At 46.2% G+C, this 21119-nt stretch overlaps 3 protein-coding genes across 7 annotated transcripts in view; 2 read left to right on the top strand and 1 right to left on the bottom strand.

The window, feature by feature from the left end:
* The window catches only part of lama4 (laminin, alpha 4), a 26937-nt gene extending 19525 nt beyond the window's left edge, over positions 1-7412 (top strand). For both annotated transcript variants that reach the window (XM_035528987.2, XM_035528986.2), the window contains exons 26-40: positions 106-237; positions 348-490; positions 646-775; positions 953-1090; positions 1434-1567; positions 2124-2282; positions 3181-3322; positions 3870-4054; positions 4459-4648; positions 4783-4938; positions 5137-5290; positions 6117-6247; positions 6414-6510; positions 6621-6740; positions 7161-7412. In XM_035528987.2, coding sequence (XP_035384880.1) covers positions 106-237; positions 348-490; positions 646-775; positions 953-1090; positions 1434-1567; positions 2124-2282; positions 3181-3322; positions 3870-4054; positions 4459-4648; positions 4783-4938; positions 5137-5290; positions 6117-6247; positions 6414-6510; positions 6621-6740; positions 7161-7306 — 2157 coding nt within the window. In that variant the 3' untranslated portion in view covers positions 7307-7412. The remainder of the gene's footprint in view (positions 1-105; positions 238-347; positions 491-645; positions 776-952; positions 1091-1433; positions 1568-2123; positions 2283-3180; positions 3323-3869; positions 4055-4458; positions 4649-4782; positions 4939-5136; positions 5291-6116; positions 6248-6413; positions 6511-6620; positions 6741-7160) is intronic.
* A 700-nt stretch (positions 7413-8112) lies between these two features.
* Positions 8113-14420, top strand: tube1 (tubulin, epsilon 1). Of its 4 annotated transcripts, none has more exons than XM_081695196.1 (12): positions 8113-8731; positions 9016-9089; positions 9923-9975; positions 10108-10156; positions 10371-10486; positions 11281-11402; positions 11518-11705; positions 11796-11968; positions 12143-12283; positions 12492-12632; positions 12713-12887; positions 14282-14420. In XM_081695196.1, the coding sequence occupies exons 1-12, from the start codon at positions 8707-8709 to the stop codon at positions 14288-14290; spliced, it is 1266 nt and encodes a 421-aa protein (XP_081551322.1). In that variant the 5' UTR covers positions 8113-8706; the 3' UTR covers positions 14291-14420. The 4 variants fall into 4 exon arrangements, with proteins under 4 accessions (XP_081551322.1, XP_026880004.2, XP_026880002.2 ...); XM_027024203.3 differs by lacking the exon at positions 14282-14420 and adding an exon at positions 13160-13684 and having other exon boundaries at positions 12492-12603; XM_027024201.3 differs by lacking the exon at positions 14282-14420 and adding an exon at positions 13160-13684.
* Positions 14276-20319, bottom strand: ccn6 (cellular communication network factor 6). The gene is made up of 5 exons (XM_081695312.1): positions 18870-20319; positions 16115-16388; positions 15649-15876; positions 15007-15200; positions 14276-14557 (listed from the first exon to the last, which is right to left on the bottom strand). Exons 1-5 carry the CDS (start codon positions 18912-18914, stop codon positions 14276-14278), a joined length of 1023 nt encoding a protein of 340 aa, XP_081551438.1. The 5' UTR covers positions 18915-20319.
* Positions 20320-21119: the final 800 nt, after the last annotated feature.

Raw genomic sequence — 21119 nt, 5'->3', positions numbered from 1 at the left:
GATGCTGTGTGATTGGGTGTTGTAGTGTGTAATGGTGTGTAATGGTATATGATGGTGTCTGATAGTGTGTGATGGTGTGTGATGGTATGTGTTTTGTCCCCTCAGTCAGATTTCTTTGTACTGGAGCTCAGGAATGGCTTTCTGCGTCTGGTCTATGACTTCGGCTACAGCGGTGGTCCGGTTGTGTTGGAGAGCAACCTGACAAAACTACAGATCAATGACGCCAGATATCACGAAGTGCGTCCTTACATCACCTGCACCTGCACACTGTCAGCTACACCCGACCTGGGAGAGTGATGGGTGGTGTGTGCTGTCATCCACCTTTCTCTCTCTCTCTCTCTCTCCAGGTGTCTGTCATCTATCACTTCTCTAAGAAGATGATTTTGCTGGTGGACAGGAGCTACGTGAAGGCCGTGGAGAGTGAAAAGAAGACGCTACCCTTCTCTGACATTTACATCGGAGGAGCCCCCTCCAGTTTGCTGCTGTCCCGGTACACACACGCACACACACGCGCACACACACGCACACACACGCACACACGCGCGCACACACACGCACACACACACACACACACACACACACACACACACGCACAGACACACACACATGCGCACAAACACACTATAATGTGTTTTTTGTCTCTAGGCCTGAGTTGTCCTCTCTGGTGGGACTGAAAGGCTGTGTGAAGGGATTCCAGTTCCAGAAGAAAGACTTCAACCTGCTGGAGGAACCAGGAACCATTGGCATTAGCAGTGGCTGCCCGGAGGAGTCTTTTGTGTGTAGCACACTCTCCTGTGTTTAATGTCCAAGATCAAAATAGTTTGGATTAAGAAAAGAAAAAGAGAACAGCAGTTACAATGTTGTTTACTTTAATCAAAATGTGTGTGTGTGTGTTTATGTGCATGCATGTGTGTGTGTATATATATGTGTGTGTGTGTGTGTGTGTGTACAGATGTCCCGTAAGGCCTACTTCACAGGTCAGGGTTATCTGGGCTCCTCGGGGAAGATTTCTCCCTTCAGCTCCTTTGAGGGGGGGCTGAACTTCAACACCCAGCAGCCCTCTGGTCTGCTCTACTACCACCGCCAAGGGGTGTGTTTTCTTAGCAACGTGTGTGTGTGTGCTCCACTACACACACTCCACTCTACTACACACACTCCACTAACCTACACACACTCCACTCCACTACACACACCCCACTAACCTACACACACTCCACAACACAGAATCCACTACACCCTACACACACCACAACACTCCACTATCCTACACACCAATACACGCACACACACACACACACACACACAGCTGACGACAGTCGATGTTACTGTAATGAAAGAGATGGTTCGTTTTGATTCATTACATTTTGAAGGATAGTGACTAACCCCACCCCACCGTGACCTGACGTGACCTCTGCTGTGTGTCTGTGTCTTAGTCGGATGAGTTCACACTCTCGTTGGAGAATGGAGCTGTCGTGCTCCACTCGAGAGGAACCAAAGTCAGATCAAACAAGAAGAACTACAACGATGGACGATCTCACTTCCTGCTTGCCTCAGTGACCAAGCAGATGTAAGACCCAAAACTCCCATCTAATCAGCCACAACTACACACAGCCAATCAGCCACAGCTACATACAGCCACACCCAATCAACCGCAACTACACCCACCTAATCAACCACAACTACACCCATCTAATCAACTACTCCACACTTCTGAGGTTCTGTCACATAACACTCTGTGTTCAGCGATGTGGTGATAAGTTTTTAAAATCACATCACACTTTAAATCAGGGTTTATTCATGCAATATCAATAAAAGGCCTTCAAACTATATACCGTAAACAACAGGTAAAATAGTCCTCTAGCAGCCATGGTGCAGAGACACAGGACACAATAATATTTACATAATTACTTTAAATTACAAGCACTCTACCAGTGTGGCAGAAAAAAAGGCTCTTAATTAAGAATGTGTGCACGGCGTCATGATAAACTCTGGGTTTGATTCAGATTTAAGCCCCAGCAGTGCCATGTGCAGCCAGTAGTGCACTATGACCCACTTATGCTGTAATCCTGTTGTAACACAGATCACATCCTGTGATAAGGTGGCACGTTTGATTGTGTGTGTAGATACCAGCTGGTCATCGATGACAAAGACAAACAGGAGAAGACGAACCCAGACGCCTCGTCTCCACCTGACAGTCCTGTGAAGATGTTCTACTACGGAGGGTCTCCGCACAGTAAAATCAGCAACTTCACTGGGTGTATCAGCCACGCCTACCTCAGCAGGTACAGCTCTCTCTCTCTCACACACACACACACACACACACACACACATAGAAAAACACACACACACGCACATACACAAACACACTCACTCATTCTCTCTCTCACACACACACACACACACACACACACATACACTTACATGCACACACACATACACACACACACTTACACGCACACACACATAGAAAAACACACACGCACACACACATAGAAAAACACACACACACACACACACTCACACTCACTCATTCTCTCTCTCACACACACACACACACATACACTTACACGCACACACACATAGAAAAACACACACACACTCACACACACTCACACACACACATATACACACTTACACGCACACACACATAGAAAAACACACACACACATACACAAACACACTCACTCATTCTCTCTCACACACACACACACACACACACATACTTACATGCACACACACATAGAAAAACACACACACACTCACACACGCACACATACACACACACACACATACACAAACACACTCACTCATTCTCTCTCTCTCTCACACACACACACACACACACACACTTACACGCACACACACATAGAAAAACACACACACTCACACTCACACTCACACACACACACGCACATACACACACACACACAGTCTGGCATGTGTGTATTTGGTGTGTGAGCAGAGAAAGTGCGGCTCACTCCCGGTGTCTCCTGAGCTGCTCTGACTGCGTGTCTGTTTTTCTCTGTTCAATCATTTGTAGAATTCTACTTTATTAACTGCAGAAATGTAACTGATCCAGTGATGTTTTCGTGTGGTGGGTTTTTCGGTCATTTTGAGCTGTGGTCGTTAGAGGGTGTAAGACGTTTTTATTCACCCACCTCCACCCTGCCCCACCCCCAGGCAGGACCGGGACATAGAAGCGGAGGACTTCCAGCGCTACACTGAGCATGTGCAGGTGTCTCTGCAGGACTGTCCTGAGGAGAGACCTCCAGCATCTCTGCTGCCTGCAAGTGTCCGCAGGTCTTCTGCACCCTCACGTAAGGTAAGCGATGTCCCCTCACACTACTCATATAGTGTGTGAGGGTAGGCGGTGTGTGCGATGTCTCCTCACACTACTCATATAGTGTGTGAGGGTGGGCGGTGTGTGCGATGTCCCCTCACACTACACTACTCATATAGTGTGTGAGGGTGGGCAGTGTGTGCGATGTCCCCTCACACTACACTACTCATATAGTGTGTGAGGGTGGGCAGTGTGTGCGATGTCCCCTCACACTACTCATATAGTGTGTGAGGGTGGGCGGTGTGTGCGATGTCCCCTCACACTACACTACTCATATAGTGTGTGAGGGTGGGCGGTGTGTGCGATGTCCCCTCACACTACTTTTTTTTAGGTTTTTTTCAGTTTACATGTCAAAAGGAAACGAACATAAAATGAAAATAAATTTCAGGGAATACAGGCATCAGTTCTGCTACTCATGCATGTGACCTAAGTCTTAATCACATGATTGGTCACATGACTTTTTACATCTGAACTCTAGGTGAATGTATTGTGCTTTGCAGGAAATGCCTACGTTTCTCTCCTCTATTAGGTGAGCAGGAATAAGCGTGGTATGCCACAAGGCATTCTGGGGTATCCTCTGGGATCTCCAGAGACAGAGACCAAGCCTTGCCACCTATCACCACATCCACGATCCACCCGACATGCCCATCACTATGGCGGCTCTGCCCAAAGCCGCCGAGAGTATGACGGCATCGCTGAGGTCATCAGAGAGAGGTGAGAGACCTGGAGGGAACACGGCAAACTGATCAGAGCCCAAAAACACTAGCTCATCCTCTGACACACAGACCACCCAATGCGCACTGGAACAGACCTCCCAGTACACACTGGAACAGACCTCCCAGTGCTCACTGGAACAGCTCTCCCAATGCTCACTGGAACAGACCTCCCAGTGCTCACTGGAACAGTCCTCCCAGTGCTCACTGGAACACACATCTAAACCCTTATATGAATCTGTACCTGCATTGTACAGAGTTTAACCTCCAAAATATAAATGGTGTGGGGGAAGAGGATGGTAAATGTCTACGAGTATTAAGCAGTCCAACTTTGTGTGTGTGTGTGGGGTGTGTGTGTGTGTGTGTGTGTGTGTGTGTGTGGGTGTGTGTGTGTGCTTGCTGTAGGTGTCACTTCTCTCTGTCTGTGAGGACGCGTTCGGCATCCGGTCTGCTGTTCTACGTGTCTGATGGCAGTGAAGAAGATTTCATGGCACTCTTCCTCTCCGATGGCAAACTTCTCTTCAGCTTTGGATCCAGCCAGCAGCGGTTGCTGCTCTCCAGCCGAGACAAACACAACGACGGCCACTGGCACAACGTACGAGTCATCTCCATGGAAACGTGACCCACACTGCAGTCTGTTCCTTTTACTGTTAGTCTGTTGAAGCTTAGCTGACTCTCATTCTCTTTCTCACTCCACCCACGTTCCACCCTCGCTCCGCCCCCACCCAGGTGATCTGCAGCAGGGAAGGGGCTCTGGGCAGGCTGATAGTGGATGGTGTAGCTGTGGTGGAGCAGGGGCTTCCCAACAGCACCACCTCTCTACACCTGCAGGACCCACTCTATGTAGCGGGTGTCCCACCTGGGCATGCTCAGAAGAACTTACAGGTACACACACACACACACACATTCACTCCACACTCTTCACTCTGCACTCTTCACCCCACACTCTTCTCTTCTAGTCTTTCACCCTCCCTCCCTTTCATTCCATCTCTCTCATCCTCCCTCTCTCCATCTCTTCCTCTCTCTCTCTCCATTCCTCTATCTCCCTCTCTGACCACCCTATCTCTCTCTGTTTTTCTCCAGATGAGTTCAGAGTTCTCAGGCTGTTTACGGGGTTTCCAGCTGAACGGGGGCTGGATGACTTCTGCTTCCCGCAGTTTCGGGGTCACGCCCTGTTACGAGGGCTCGATGGAGCCGGGGACCTACTTCTCTGAGGAGGGGGGCTACGTGGTGCTGGGTAATAAACACCCCCCCCCCTCACTCTTTCACTCACTCTCATTCTATCTCTCTCAGCACCGCTCATGGTAGGGGGGAGGGGAAGAATGGAGGAGGGGTTAAAGTCCTGGAGAGAGGTGATTGGCTGAGAGTGTAGACTAGAGAGCGGTGATTTGCTGAGAGTCTAGACTGGAGAGAGTTCTGGGAAGGAGCGCAGCAGCTGTTGAATAAACCCAGAGAAATTTCACACCTAGCCCAGCTGTCCAAAGTACACACACACACACACACACACACACACACACACACACACACACACACACACACAGGTCATTACTGTTCTGGAGTGTTGTTTAGGGGTAGGCGCAGACACACTCACCAACTGTGGATAACGACACTGTTCACTATACATAATCAGACATGTGCACTTAACCCTGCCACAATGTCCTTCCGGGACTCACACATTACACCTTAAGCGAGTCCTTACACCTGCTATGAGCAGATGAGCTGACCTGAGAGCTGACTTTCCTACAGGTCCTGAGGTCTGGACTGTGTGTGTGTTTACACTCAGAAGGGTCCTACACAGAACTGGTCATGTTTAGAACCTCAGTGTGACCTCTGCCTTGGTTGCTGGTCGATTCATTTGTCAGAGGTTCAGATTACTGCATTGCAAAGCTCCATCAGAAACTTCATATGGGATTTTTATTGAACTAAAGCAGAACACATTTCCAAAATGGAATGTTCTGGAATTCTGGAGGAGGTACAGAGCCTCCGTGTGTGTTAGCTTGGTGTGTGTGCTTAACGTTTAAAAATTGGCCAAGGTGAATGGGCCTCACTCTCCCTTTCTGCAGACGACTCCTTCAACTTGGGCCTAAAGTTTGAACTGGTGATGGAGGTGCGTCCCCGTGTGTCATCAGGAGTGCTACTGCATGTCTTCACTGCAGCACAGGAGTATCTGACTCTACACCTCCGTTACAGCCAGGTCAGAGTTTACACTGTACCAGGTCAGAGTTTACACTGTACCAGGTCAGAGTTCATACTCCAACAGTGTGTGTGCATGTGTGCGCACGTGCGTGTGTGTGTGCGTGTGTGTGTGTTTCCAAAGTTTCAGTGTCTTATTAACAAAATTAACTTTTTCTTGTCTTCAGGTGACCATCCTGGTGAACAGTAGTGAAGGGGTTTTCTCTACAGATGTGTCACCTAAAGGGGACAACTTCTGTGATGGCAACTGGCACAAGATCACAGGTCAGAGGTCATGGTTGATCCCTGGTCCCATCAGGGTGGTTTCTCTGTGTTGTGACGGGTTGTGCTGTGCTGTGATTGGTCACCTTTCTGTGTCTCTGTGATTTGAGCAGTGATCAGAGACATGAAAATGGTCCATCTTGGTGTGGATTCTGAGATGAAGCATGTAGTTACTGCAGAACCACTGCACACAGAGAGACCCAGAGCGCCAGTGTTCATTGGAGGAGCTCCAGGTCGGTCATAAGCACAAGACACTCCAAACACTAGAATCAATACTTCAACACTCAGACACACCAACACCATCACTCCAAACACTAGAAACACTCCCTCAACACTTAGACACACGGATGCTTAGACACACCAACACCGTCACTCGAAACACTAGAAACACTCCCTCAACACTCAGACACACTGACACTCAGACACACCAACACCATCACTACAAACACTACAAACACTCACCCAACACTCAGACGCACCCAACACTGTCACTCGACTCAGACAACATGATACTCACAGTCTGATACTCAGACAGTCTGATACACTCAGACTCTGATAAACTCAGATACTCTGACACTCAGACACTCTGAAACACTCAGACACTCTGAAACCCTGTCAGTGTTTTTTGCTCAGCTGTCTGTTTCTATTTGCAGATTCTCTGCTTCCTGTGAGTATGAGGAGTGTGAGGAACTACACAGGCTGCGTGCGGAACCTGCTGGTGAACAAGTCACCCGTGAGCTTTAGCAGAGCAGCTCTTGTTAGTGGAGCGGTTAGCGTGGGCACCTGCCCTGTGGCTTGACCCCCTGCTATAAAAGGCTCTGCTCCAATTAACAACACACCTGAAATGGCATCAACATCTTTTATGTTTCCCAATCTCCTCATTAAACCTTTCCTGCAGTAAATAATTAGTTAGTTTTTATTCAAACACACAAATCTATGTCTCTATACATTCATTTACTCATACAGTGTTCTTTTTAACCATATAAAGTTTGTTAAATTTGCAGTTTTATCTTAAGGCCAAATGATTGTTTAAGAATAGCATATGGTAATTTGAGGACATCTGAAGTGACATCTTGAGTCCAGAAAAGTAGAAAATGCACCTACAGCCAAGATCCTCCAGAGAGCCAAAGGATGTGCAGACCGTCATGTAGATTATCGTGCAGACAACAACGCAGACCGTCACGTAAATTATCGGGCAGACATCAATGCAGACCATCACGTAGATTATCGGGCAGACATCAATGCAGACTGTCACGTAAATTATCGGGCAGACATCAGTGCAGACCGTCACGTAGATTATCGGGCAGACATCAATGCAGACCGTCACATAGATTATCGTGCACACATCAAGGCAAACATGTCACACATGGTTCTGTCCACCTGGATAAACAGTTTCTTAATTTCATTTTACCTTCATTTTACCTTCCCAATAAATTGACTTTTTATAACAACTGCTTGGAGTCTGTGGAAACAGCTGTTCAACTTACATGATACCTTGCCAAATAAGTCATCTGTGCATCCACACTACAAAAACTTTGTATCATACAGCAAAAATACTGTATCATACTGCAAAAACACTATTATGTAATTATGAGCATAGGATCAATATTATACATAAATAAACACTGAGTTAATAAGATTGTTCTTCATATGCATAAACATAATTTAAAATGAGATAATAAGAAAAATGTTCTATATGCATAAACATGACTGAGTGATTATCAGAATGTTCTTCACGTATAATCGAAAATGCTCGTAATGAACCTAAATGCTGTTTATGCGTAATTACATATATAAGTTAATGAGTTATGCTCTTTATTACAACATACTGTATAAGTCCAAACTGAAATGCAGAGACTTCACGGCAACGGCTTTTAAAAGATTACGCTGTGAGAATGATGTTTGTATGTTTAACTCTTTAAAAAAAGGCAAGCCTAAAAATTAAGATGCGCTTCACCAGAGTTGCAGAGGTGTTTTAAGTGTCTGGTTTTCCATATCGGACCTGGAGTACAGAGGTAGACGTCATCAGTCTGCGCGTCCGAGCCTGTCTTACAGCGTGGACGCGCTCATACGTCGTCAGTACGCGACAGGCGCCACTCTTCACCGAGGGGAAGATGGTCGACACTCCGCGGTGTGTGTTGAACATAACACAATACAACACAACACAACACTAACGGTGCAGTTTGTCCAACTCCGAGCATGACGCAGTCCGTGGTTGTTCAAGGTAGGTTTGGTTCCGTTGTTGTTCAAGGAAGGTTTTCACCAGAGAAAGCTAACTACGGTTAGCCTTAGCCTTATTATCCTAATAAGTCATTAGTCTACTCGCTAGCCAGTTAGCTAGGTTAGCTAGTTAGCCAGTTAGCTAGTTTAACTAGTTAACTAGTTGTCTAAGTTCTAACTTTTTAAAGGCATTTACCGGAATGTTACGCGCGCTAAACACCAACAAGTTCCGTTGAAGTTTCGCCGTTACGCTGCGTTGGTCACCATGACAACGGCGTGTGTTTCCAGTCGGGCAGTGTGGCAACCAGGTGGGCTGTCGGTTCTGGGACCTCGCGCTGAGAGAGCACGCGCACGTCAATAAAGTAAGCCATGTCACTAAATAAAGAACATATTAATACCTAAATATTAATCAATAAAGCACATAAATAAAGCACATATTAATACCTAAATATTCATAAATAAAGCACATATTAATACCTAAATATTAATCAATAAAGCACATAAATAAAGCACATATTAATACCTAAATATTCATCAATAAAGCACATAAATAAAGCACATATTAATACCTAAATATTCATCAATAAAGCACATAAATAAAGCACATATTAATACCTAAATATTCATCAATAAAGCACATAAATAAAGCACATATTAATACCTAAATATTCATCAATAAAGCACATAAATAAAGCACATATTAATACCTAAATATTCATCAATAAAGCACATATTAATACCTAAATATTCATCAATAAAGCACATATTAATACCTAAATATTCATAAATAAAGCACATGATGATAAAACATATTAATACCTAATATTAATAAATCAAGCACATAATAAATAAAACATATTAATACATAAATATTAATAAAGCATATAATAATAAATAAAGCACATAATACATAGATATTAATAAATAAAGCACATAATACATAGTTATTAATAAATAAAGCACATAATAAATAAAGAACGTATTAATATTAATAAATAAAGCACATATGAATAAATACCATGTATAAAAAGCACAGATTAATAAATAAGCACATATTAATAACTAAAGCACATATTGATAAGTACGGCATATATTAATCTCACCTGTTTCTCATGCACTGTAGCCTGGAGAAATAGGTGCAACACAGCGCATGTAGCCACGTAAACATCTCACTTTTTATGTTTATGTTCTGCAGAAAGGAATTTATGATGAGGCACTGGGCAGCTTCTTTAGGAATGTTGATCCAAGGTACTCCTCCTCCGCCCTCTCACATTCCCTCGCTCTCATCTTCACACTCTTTCGTTCTCTCTCTCATCCTCTCTCTTGTTCTACCCCCCATCTCTGTGTGTTTGTGGCCATGTTGTCTGTCTGAGTTTATAGGTGTGAGGAGGGCAGTGGAACTCCCAGGATTGCAGGGCTGAGGGCTCGGGTGAGCACATGATAAAGCTGGACATATAGGAGTGTGTGTGTGTGTGTGTGTGTGTGTGAGAGAGCTGAGGGCTCAGGTGAATATGTCTCACTGTCTGATAAAGATGGACATACAAGAGTCTGTGTGTGTGTGTGTGTGTGTGTGTGTGTATAAAATCAACTTTTTTTATTTTTTTATTTTTTATTTTTTATTTAATGTTTCTGTGTGTGTCCAGGCAGTATTGGTGGACATGGAGGAGGGTGTTCTCAACGAGGTCCGGCAGGGGCCTCTGCGTCAGCTGTTCAGCACCACTCAGCTCATCAGTGACGTGTCTGGTTCAGGGAATAACTGGTGAGCAGCGCCCCCTGCAGGGAAGCCTGTATCACTGCCTAAAGGACTACAGACAGCTGTTTGAGGGTTTACTCAGACAGGGGCTTACCTGTCTGGGTACAGTTACCACTGGAGAGGCTGTTGTGTATGTGTGTTGGTGTGTGGATGTGTGTGTGGGTGTGCACTGCACAGACACACACTGCACACAAACGTTTTACAGCCTCACCACATTTTTCAAAGTGTGGGACTGTGTGAGTTTCAGGGTGTAAGATTCCTGGGTGTTGCATTCTTGGTATGGATTTATGTGTCTTCAGAATTTGTGTGTGTGTGTGTCACAGGGCGGTGGGACATCACACCTGTGTGTGTGTGTGTGTGTGTCATGGCAATGGGAAATCACACCTGTGTGCGTGTCATGGCAGTGGGACATCACACCTGTGTGTGTCTGTGTGTGTGTGTCACAGGGCGGTGGGTCATCACACCTGTGTGTGTGTGTGTGTGTGTGTGTGTGTGTGTGTGTGTGTGTGTGTGTGTGTCAGGGCGGTGGGTCATCACAACTGTGTGTGTGTGTGTGTGTGTGTGTGTGTGTGTGTCAGGGCGGTGGGTCATCACAACTGTGTGTGTGTGTGTGTGTGTGTGTGTGTGTGTGTGTTATGGCGGTGGGACATCACACCTGTGTGTGTGTGTGTGTGTGTGTGTGTGTCAGGGCGGTGGGTCATCACACCTGTGTGTGTGTGTGTGTGTGTCTGTCTGTATCTGTGTCTCAGGGTGGTGGGTCATCACAACTGTGTGTGTGTGTGTGTGTGTGTGTCTCTCAGGGCGGTGGGACATCACACCTATGGCTCTATGTATCGGGAGCAGATAGTGGATCAGATTCGTAGAGCAGCAGAACACTGTGACTGTCTCCAGACCTTCTTCCTCATCCACTCTATGGGAGGAGGTCAGTCTCTCAGTGCCCTCCTCCTCTCAGTCTCCTCCTCCTGTAAGTCTCCTCTAAGTCTGTGCGTGTGTGTGTGCCTTTGTGTGTATGTGTGTGTGTGTGTGTGCGTGTATAGGGACAGGCTCTGGTCTGGGGACCTGTGTGCTGAAGCTACTGGAGGAAGAGTTTCCGGAGGTGTGCAGACTGGTAACGGCTGTGTATCCTTCATCTGAAGATGATGTCATCACCTCTCCTTACAACAGCGTTCTGGCCATGAGGGAGCTAACAGAGCATGCCCACTGTGTCTTTCCCATCGAGAACCAGGTGTGTGTGTGTGTGTGTGTGTGTGTGCGTGTGGGAGCTATGTACACAGTTTATTTAGGTGTCATGTTCTTGTTGTGTTTCTGTCTCTAGTCACTGGTAGACATTGTCAGTCAGATCCAACACATGGCACACACTGGGAAACCCAGCGCCGTAATAAAGAAGGACTGTACCATCATCTCTGGCCAGGGGGGGATGTCCAAGACTCAGAAGCCTTTTGATTCCATGAACAACATTGTGGCCAACCTGCTGCTCAACATTACTAGGTCAGATGGCAAATGGAAAAGTATGAGAGAGTGGTGTTACAGAGATGAGGGGAAGAGAGTGGTGTTACAGAAATGAGGGGATATAGTATTGTTACAGACTTGCAGGGATGTGAGTGGTGTTACAGAGATGAGGGGAAGAGGCTGGTGAATGTTGTTTGATTCATGTTCCTACAGCTCTGCGCGGTTTGAGGGTTCTCTCAATATGGATCTGAATGAGATTGCAATGAACCTGGTCCCATTTCCACGACTACACTACCTGGTGTCCAGCCTGACCCCTCTCTACACACTAGCAGATGTGAATGTTCCTACCCGGAGGTAAACACACACACACACCACTGAGGTATTTAGTTTATCTAAATACATTTTTTTGGAATGGCAATTATTTTTATTTTTTTTACATTTACATTGTCTAGAGTTCTAGACCCCTAATGAGTGATAAACATACCTCTGAGGGGCATGAGAACGTGTGTGTGTGTGTGTGTGTGTGTGTGTATGTGTGTGTGTGTGTGTGTGTGTACTGTAGACTAGATCAGATGTTCACTGATGCGTTCAGTAAGGAGTTCCAGCTGATGAAGGCAGACCCCAGACACAGTCTGTACCTGTCCTGTGCCCTCATGCTCCGCGGTAACGTCCAGGTGTCTGACCTGCGCCGCAACATTGAGAGGTTACTGTCCTCTTCATCTGCACCCTTGTCTTCCTCTCCTCCTCTGTCCTCTTCATGACACACTTGTCCTTCCGTCCCAGGCTGAGGCCCACGCTGTCCTTCGTCCCGTGGAACGCGGAGGGCTGGAAAGTGTCCCTGTGTTCTGTCCCCCCTGTTGGACACACACACTCTCTGCTGGCCCTGGCCAACAACACCTGTGTCGCATCTGCCTTCACAAAGCTCAGAGACCGCTTCATCAAACTGTACCGCAAAAAGGTACGCACGCACAAAATACACACACACACACACAATACACACACACGCACGCAGGCACACACACATATACACACAGTACATACACACATTACACACACACATACACATGCAATACAGGTTGCATATTCTCTCTGCTTTTAGCTCTCAATGCTGTTATTTAACCCTAAAATACTCATTCTCCTTTTTGTGCATGTTTCTTTGTGTGTGCGCGTGTGCGCGCGTGTGTGCGTGTGTGCGCGTGTGTGCGTGTGTGTGTGTGTGTGTGTGTGTAGGCTCATTTACACCACTACATGTGTGTAGAGGGGATGGAGACTGCAGACTTCAGTGAGGCTCTGCACTCTCTCTCTGCTCTCATAGATGAGTACAGCCAACTACACACACACACTCACACACACCAGGCCCCGAGACTCAACATCGCTACCTAGAGACAAACTTGTAACAGCCAACTGACGTTCCAGCGTAACAGCTGACTGACGTTCATGTTGCAAGTGACACTGCTGCTGTTACCTGCTGTGCCTCTGATTGAACTCTTCAGGTGAAGCATACTGCAGCCTGAACTGACCAATCACGTCTTCAGCTGTCTTCTGTAAAGCAGTAAGAGTGTTTAATGGCGTGTTAAAGTGGAAGTGCTTTCGTGGCCTTCAGCGCACAGAGCCAAACTGAACAAGTGTGTAATCTCAGTCCTACTATAATATGTTTACCAGGTGTGACTGTGGTTAATTGTGAACGGGAATGCTGTATGTTTTTAAATGATTCCTTTAATAAAGGTTGTGTAATAAACTTAAGAGATACACAGACTCCAGTTTTAACCAAAGATCTTTTATTGTCAAGCGTCAGAATCCAGCCTGTCTGTGCAGTGCTCCAGTGCCCTCCTGCACTGTGTACGTTATAAATAACTTCATAACTATGATAATAATATTAATAAAACAGACCAAAAGTAATATTTGTACTATGTACATTTTATCAGAATAGTCATCTACTTGGAATAGACTGAACAAAGTTATACATATGCATATACTACATATAGTTGAAAACAGTTCATTGTACATTGTGTTGGCTGTGATACAAACAGAGAGGTGTGTGTGTGCTAGTGCTACTAGTCTCACAGTCGTGTCATGGTTGGTGCTGGCAAAGAAATCATTTGCCATATGTAATGTTTTTGTAGTTTGTACAATGTTACCTGAAACCCCAAAAACATCAGACTCAGCATGTGTGTGTGTGTATCCCTGAGGGTGGAAAAACATTCCTAATTGTTCTTGGTGTAGGTGGGTGGATCTGAGAGCAACATGTCCTTAGGGTCCTGCACTTCCTATACGTGTGTGTGTGTGTGTGTGTGTGTGTGTGTGTGTGTGTGTGTGTGTGTGTGTGTGTGTGTGTGTGTGTGTCTCTCACAGCAAATGTAGCTGTGAGAACATGTCCCCTGGGTCATCACATTTCCTCTGGCATACACAGGATGTGATCCACTGCATCTTCCAGAGCTCTTTAGTGCCCCCTGGACAGCGGAACTCCATCTGCACCACTCTGGACTTGTTGGGGACGCAGCAGCGTTTGTCCGTGCACACGCCGCAGTAGGTGGGCCGGTACTTCTGGGTGCTGGTGCAGCCCGACAGCCTCAGAGGCTCTGCCTTCCCCACCTGGAACGTGGCCTTGCAGGTTTTCCCTGCTGGGATCTGTGTGTGTGTGTGTGTGGAAGGAAGGAAGAAAGAGAAAAGTGCACTGAGACCCTGTTCATGCTTATATAGGTTTCCCTCCTCACATAACTCGCAAGTCTGTACTCCCTAGAGACGCACGGAGGTTCTCACAGACGTGTTATTGGCATGTCAGACTGGAATGTGGAGCCTCACTCTGAGGTTGGTAGCAGCACCCGGGACTACAAGACTGTAACCTGTTAGTTACACAGCTGACGTGTGTGTTCCCCGGCATACACACACTCTGGGTCAGTGTTAGACTTTAACCGCTTTATACAAGTTGGGGATTATTTCTGAATGTTCTCTACTGTTAGGACCTGTGGGCTGGGATTAAACAGTGGGATTAAACAGCTGTTCATTAGATATTTCTCGCTCTGAGATCGTTTAGGTAGCAGGGTTAATTTTGGTGATGTCATCAGGATGTGCCATACCTTGATGTTCTTCAGGGTGTTTTTCTCGCAGGGCCTAAGCAGACAGAGGCGTCGTTCCTTCCTCATCTGGCACTTACGGTTGTTGTTGGAGACGCGGGAGGAGAGGCCCAGGCCACAGGTGTGTGTGCACGGAGCCCAGGGGGTGGTCTGCACCTCACACGTCTTCCTCCACACTAAAGGAGGATCCCTGTAAACTTCCCAGCGTACAGTCACAAAGTCACACCCACAGCGCACTACACACACTACCCCAACACCCACTATACACTACCCAGCACACACTACGTTTACGGCATTTAGCTGATGCTTTGGATAAAGAGCAACTTACAGTTATGACTTAACACAACTTGAGGGTTAAGGGGTCAGGGGTCTAACGGTGGTAGTGATGGGACTTGAACTGGCAACCTTCTGATTACTACTTTGACGCCTTCACCACTGAGCTACCACTACACGCCACCCCAACACCCCGCGCAAACTATGCTACACACCACCACACTAAACACTACACTACAATACACTACACACAGCTGGGAATGAAGGTCACCAGGTATCTCTGTCTCTCTCTGCCTCCACTTGACAAAGGTGTATGTAGGTGGTGTCCCCCCCACCTGACATGGTCCTGTAGGTGGTGTCCCCCGGCCTCACCTGACATGGTCCTGTAGGTGGTATCCTGTGGATTCTTGGCCCTCAGGCCGGCGGGTTTCTTTCTCTGTAGTGGAGCTGCTCCCAGCATGGCTGCGGGTTTCTGGATGAACGCAGGTGTGCACCCGATGGCTCCTGCGATACAGGTGCACTTGTAGAGGGGGTTGGGCTGGAAGGCCTGGCCGTTGTCATAGTGAGCGCCATTCAGGTCACAGCCCACTGCCATCATGTCTGCATGGAGAATGTTCTAGTTTATTATTCACCTGTGTTTGCAGCATTAATGGATATAGATTCATCTCTTGAGTTTTTAACGTGTCTTTATTTAAAGTTCAGGTAGAATCTGTGCTATGAGAGTTCTTTCACATGCCCCGCCCATGCCCCCAATGCCCCACCCACGCCCCGCCCACGCTCCTCCCCATGTCGGCCCTCTTTTCCTCCCCTGGTCCACCCCTCCACTCAGCTGACTCACAGGCGCAGATGCCAAGCTCGTAGCGTGGCTGGTCCCTGGAGAAGTCGCAGTACATGCCTTTGTGGGGGTCGCACACGTCCCGCTCGTTGCAGGACTCTCCGATCTGACGTGCACAGCTCTTACAGCAGCCGCACCCGTCCAGAACTGCGCTGACACCTGGGTCACACTGCACCCGTGCACCACACCTGCATGGCCAGGTGCAGTACTGCTGCCGTGCTGAAGGGTGCGCCGCGCTGCGTGACAGCAACCCGTTCCCTCCCTGCCCCCAGCACACCTGCCCCACGAACACAGGAGAAACAAGGTGATGTTTACCTGGGAAAGAACAGAACAGTCTCTCTAACAGAAAGGTATAACTACCAGACCGAACCCTGGAGAAGCTGGACAGGGGGCAGGGCAAGCCCTCAAGGTGGGTGGGGCTGAGAGGGAAGAGGTGAGGGGCGGGGCTGAGGTGTAGGCAAATGAGTAGCCCATGTGGCAGATATAAACACAGAAAAAAACATTAACCTCCCACCACAATTCAAGGTCCTAGAATTCAATATAAATAAAATCATTACCACCACAGTTCTATTAGAATACAGCACAACCTCCTGAGTAAACAGATTTTCTCACAGATATTCCCAATGATATTCCCAGTATTGTTTAGTGCAATGTGACTACAGAGCCATTTATTCTCCATGTGGTTGCCAATCAGGATTAACAAATAAATGAGCCACCCCACGTATAAAGTCCTGGACAGAGTCCTGGATGCCAGTTTTCAGAGTCTCGGACGCCACTGGACAGAGGGATGGAGCCCTCAGGGAAAACAGGTGCCACTTCACCCCCCACCCCCCAGCCCTCTAACCCTAACCCTTAACCCCTTAACCCTAACCTCTGCCCTACTACTCTGGAGCTGCCCAGTACAGTAAAACGTGTGTGGACTCCCAACCTCCCACTGCCTTTGTATTTCAGTTAACAACCCCCCCACACACACACATGCACACACTCTGTTGGACTGCCACACCCACTATCGTCTGCTGAGCAGAGCCCACAATCCTCTCTGTGTTTATGGTGGCCTCGGGGAAAGAAAGATGACTTTGTGAGTGTTGTGATCTTTAGCCCTACTACCGCCAGGCAGCACACACCCTCCACATCACAGATGTTGCAGCCCAGTTTGAGTTTGCGTCTTCTGTATGCAAGTTATTTATTAGGCAAAAATGACTAAAAACAGATGAACGTAGAAGATTGTTGATCTTGTAGGTACTGGTCCTGTTGTGCACAGGGTCACAATATCGCGTGTATTTTCTTACATTTTCAAAATGTATTTCTATGCTCAGTGGTTGAGGTACTTGGAATCGGAAGGTTGCCAGTTCAAGCCCCACCACTGCCAAGTTACCACTGTTGGACCGCCAAGCAAGACCCTTAACCCTCAATTGCTCAAGGTGTACTCAGTAATAATTGTAAAAAAAAAATTTTTACGGAAATATAATAAATAATACTAAAAATATAGGACAACTGGGGAAAATCTTATTTTATATGGAGCAACAAAATGTTATATATACATACAAAGACACACACACATATATGCTTACAGAGTCACAGGAGATCAGAGCAAAAATCTTGAATCTATCCAGATTTTTAAAATCTGAGATCTTTAAGATTTCTCCCAGTGTGAGAGCTCTATGTGAAAACATACAGCTCTCTACATCAGCACTGTAACACACAGCACTGTAACACACAGCTCCGTAAATCAGCACTGTAACACTCAGCACTGTAACACAGTTCTCTCTACATCAGCACTGTAACACTCAGCTCTCTCTACATCAGCACGATAACACACAGCTCTCTACATGAGTATGATAACACTCAGCCCTTTTTACATCAGCACTGTAACACACGCAGCTCTCTCTACATCAGCATCATAATACACAGCTCTCTACATCAGCACTGTAACACTCAGCTCTCTCTACATCAGCACAGTAACACAGCTCTCTACATGAGTATGGTAACACTCAGCCCTTTTTACATCAGCACTGTAACACACAGCTCTCTCTACATCAGCACTGTAACACACAGCTCTCTACATGAGTATGATAACACGCAGCTCTCTCTACATCAGCACTGTAACACACAGCTCCCTGCATCAGCACTGTAACACTCAGCTCTCTACATGAGTGTGGTAACACACAGCTCCCTACATCAGCACTGTAACACACAGCTCTCTGCATCAGCACTGTAACACTCAGCTCTCACTACATCAGCACTGTAACACACAGCTTTCTCTAGATGAGTATGGTAACACAGCCTTTTTTACATGAGCACTGTAACACACACAGCTCTCTCTAAATCAGAGTCGTAACACAGCTCCCTACATCAGCACTAAAACGTTCAGCTCCCTACATCAGCACTTTAACACTCAGCACTGTAACCCACAGCTCCCTACATCAGCACTGTAACACTCAGCTCTCTAAACATCAGCACTGTAGCACACAGCTCTCTACATTAGCATCATAACACAGCGTTCTTTACATCAGCACGGTAACACACAACTCCCTACATCAGCTCTGTAACACACACAATTCTCCCTACATCAGTTCCGTAACACACAAAAGCAAGTCCACACTGGAACTCAGTGCCTCTGTTTACACAAACATCCATAGCATCAGATTGCACATGTGCCTAACAGCGCACTAGCCATGAGCTAACCGCTAACCGCTAGGCTACAGCAGCAGGTGAGAAACAGAGAAATAATCAGTTGATAGAGTTCATGATTTCTTACCTGGGGTGTAACGATCAGCAGACAGCCCCAGAGCAGGGACACCATCTTACAGAGTCTTAGAGAGAAGTGAGAGAGAGAGGGAGAGAGAGAGAGAGAGCTGACCTGCTGGAGAGGGGGATACAAAGCTCTCCTCTGTGTTCTGTTTAAACACACCTTTCCCTTATATCACTACTACTACTACACACACACACACACACTTACATACATACACGTTTACACACACGGGCTCATTTCTCTGACTTGGGTTAAGTCTGGACTAAACTGGTCTAAATTGCAATGCCAGTGGTAAATCTATATTGGAAATTCCTCTTTATTTCAGAGCCTTAAACCGGGTCCAGCACACTGGACCAGCATGAGTCCATGTGGGATGAACTTGACACATTTTTAGGGTTAAAGTGTTGCGGACTGCTGCAGAATTTGGGCTGTGTTGGTCTGTACTTGGATTTGTTTGCACGGACATTCCTGCACTGTTTGTTCACTGTGAAAATCTCTCTATCATTCACTCACTCACTCACTCTCTCTCTGTGACTCCGTGTTTACTATTTTAATTAGAGTTATTTCAGTGTTCAGTGTTGTTTTCAGAATCCATCTGAACTCAGGCTGTGTTGCACATACGTTCAACCATAAGCGTCAGTCTGTTTGTGTAGAAAATTGAAACTATAACAACGTTTACATCTAGATATTTCATATCAGCACAGTCTCACTTCTGTTTGTGATATAGTCAAATTTTGAACATGGGGCTTCAAAGTTAGTGAATGCCAGGAGAGAAACATCAGTCATGGTGATGTAGTTATCAGGGTTAGTGTCAGGACTCCACTCACACACACAGCACAAAACTCACATACATCACAATACACAAACCCCTTCACACACACACACACAGCACAAAACTCACACACATCACAATACACAAACCCCTTCACACACACACACAGCACAAAACTCACACACATCACAATACACATTGTAGGGTGTACACTGATCTGTACACCCCACACACACAGACCTACCGTTGGTGCCCTTATCTGACCTGTACACCCCACACACACAGACCTACCGTTAATGCCCTTGACTGAACTGATCTTTAGTGTTGAGGATGACATCTTCAGTGTTGATGATGACATCTTGAGTGTTGAGGGCACCCCTTATTCCAGACAACTACTGCTACCTACTGGAGAAAACCAGAACTGAAGTCCTGCTGTACTATCAACCTGCTGGTTAACTATTACAGCAGTATTATTGCTCCTGCATGGTTAACACTCCTTACTCTTCTGGATGGTATGTACTGATTTTAAAACCAGAAAGGGACTGAACATGTGACATCACGAGTACTGTAAGTTTATAAAATTGTAAAATATATCAGAAATTCATCCTACACAAATACGTCCTACACAAATACATCCTATTATGACAAATGTCTCTTCTGATTGTGCAGACACAATCACCCTGATTCAGTCTGACAGTGCTTCAATCATCCTGATTCAATTTGACAGCGACTCAATTACCCTGATTCAAACTGACAGTGACTCAATCACCATGATTCAGTCTGACAGTGACTCAATCACCCTGATTCAGTCTGGCAGTGACTCAATCACCATGATTCAGTCTGACAGTGACTCAATCACCCTGATTCAAACTGACAGTGACTCAATCACCATGATTCAAACTGACAGTGACTCAATCACCCTGGTTCAGTCTGGCAGTGATTGTTCTTCTGCCTTTCTGTGAGACAGAAGTGTGAGTTGATTCAGTTAATAAGAACAGAAACTTGCACACCAGTATGTTTTTGTATGTTTCTGTGTGTCTCTGTATGTTTCTGTACGTTTGTCCACTGGTGCAAAAAGCGCCAACCTGCAGGTTCAGAGGTTCAGTTTGGCATTGCATTCAGGAACAATGCCCATATGGTCGTGCAGTTTGTAAGACCTGCCAGCCAAACTAAACCTGGAAACACAGAGATGAGAGCGATGACTCGGCAATATTACACCAAAGCGGAAATGCAGAGATGAGTCAATGATGTTTCAGAATCCTAGTGTCATAGGGAGCATTCTTCCTTGTATTGAATGTCAACCAAGAGAATAATCAACCAGTTCGTTTTACTGGATATTCTTTTTATGTGAGAAAAGGTGTCGCTGGTTAATGTAAATGACCAGTTACTGGGAGAAGCAGTCTTGCTTATTCCACGGCAAAAACGACTAGTTTTTATCATAACCATGTGTTATGCATCTAGACGGTCACCAGGTGGCAGCATCA

Source organism: Electrophorus electricus, chromosome 2, assembly GCF_041902795.1.
Source record: "Electrophorus electricus isolate QZ-2024a chromosome 2, ASM4190279v1, whole genome shotgun sequence".
Taxonomy (NCBI): domain Eukaryota; kingdom Metazoa; phylum Chordata; class Actinopteri; order Gymnotiformes; family Gymnotidae; genus Electrophorus; species Electrophorus electricus.
This window is presented reverse-complemented; position numbering and strand designations above follow the sequence as displayed.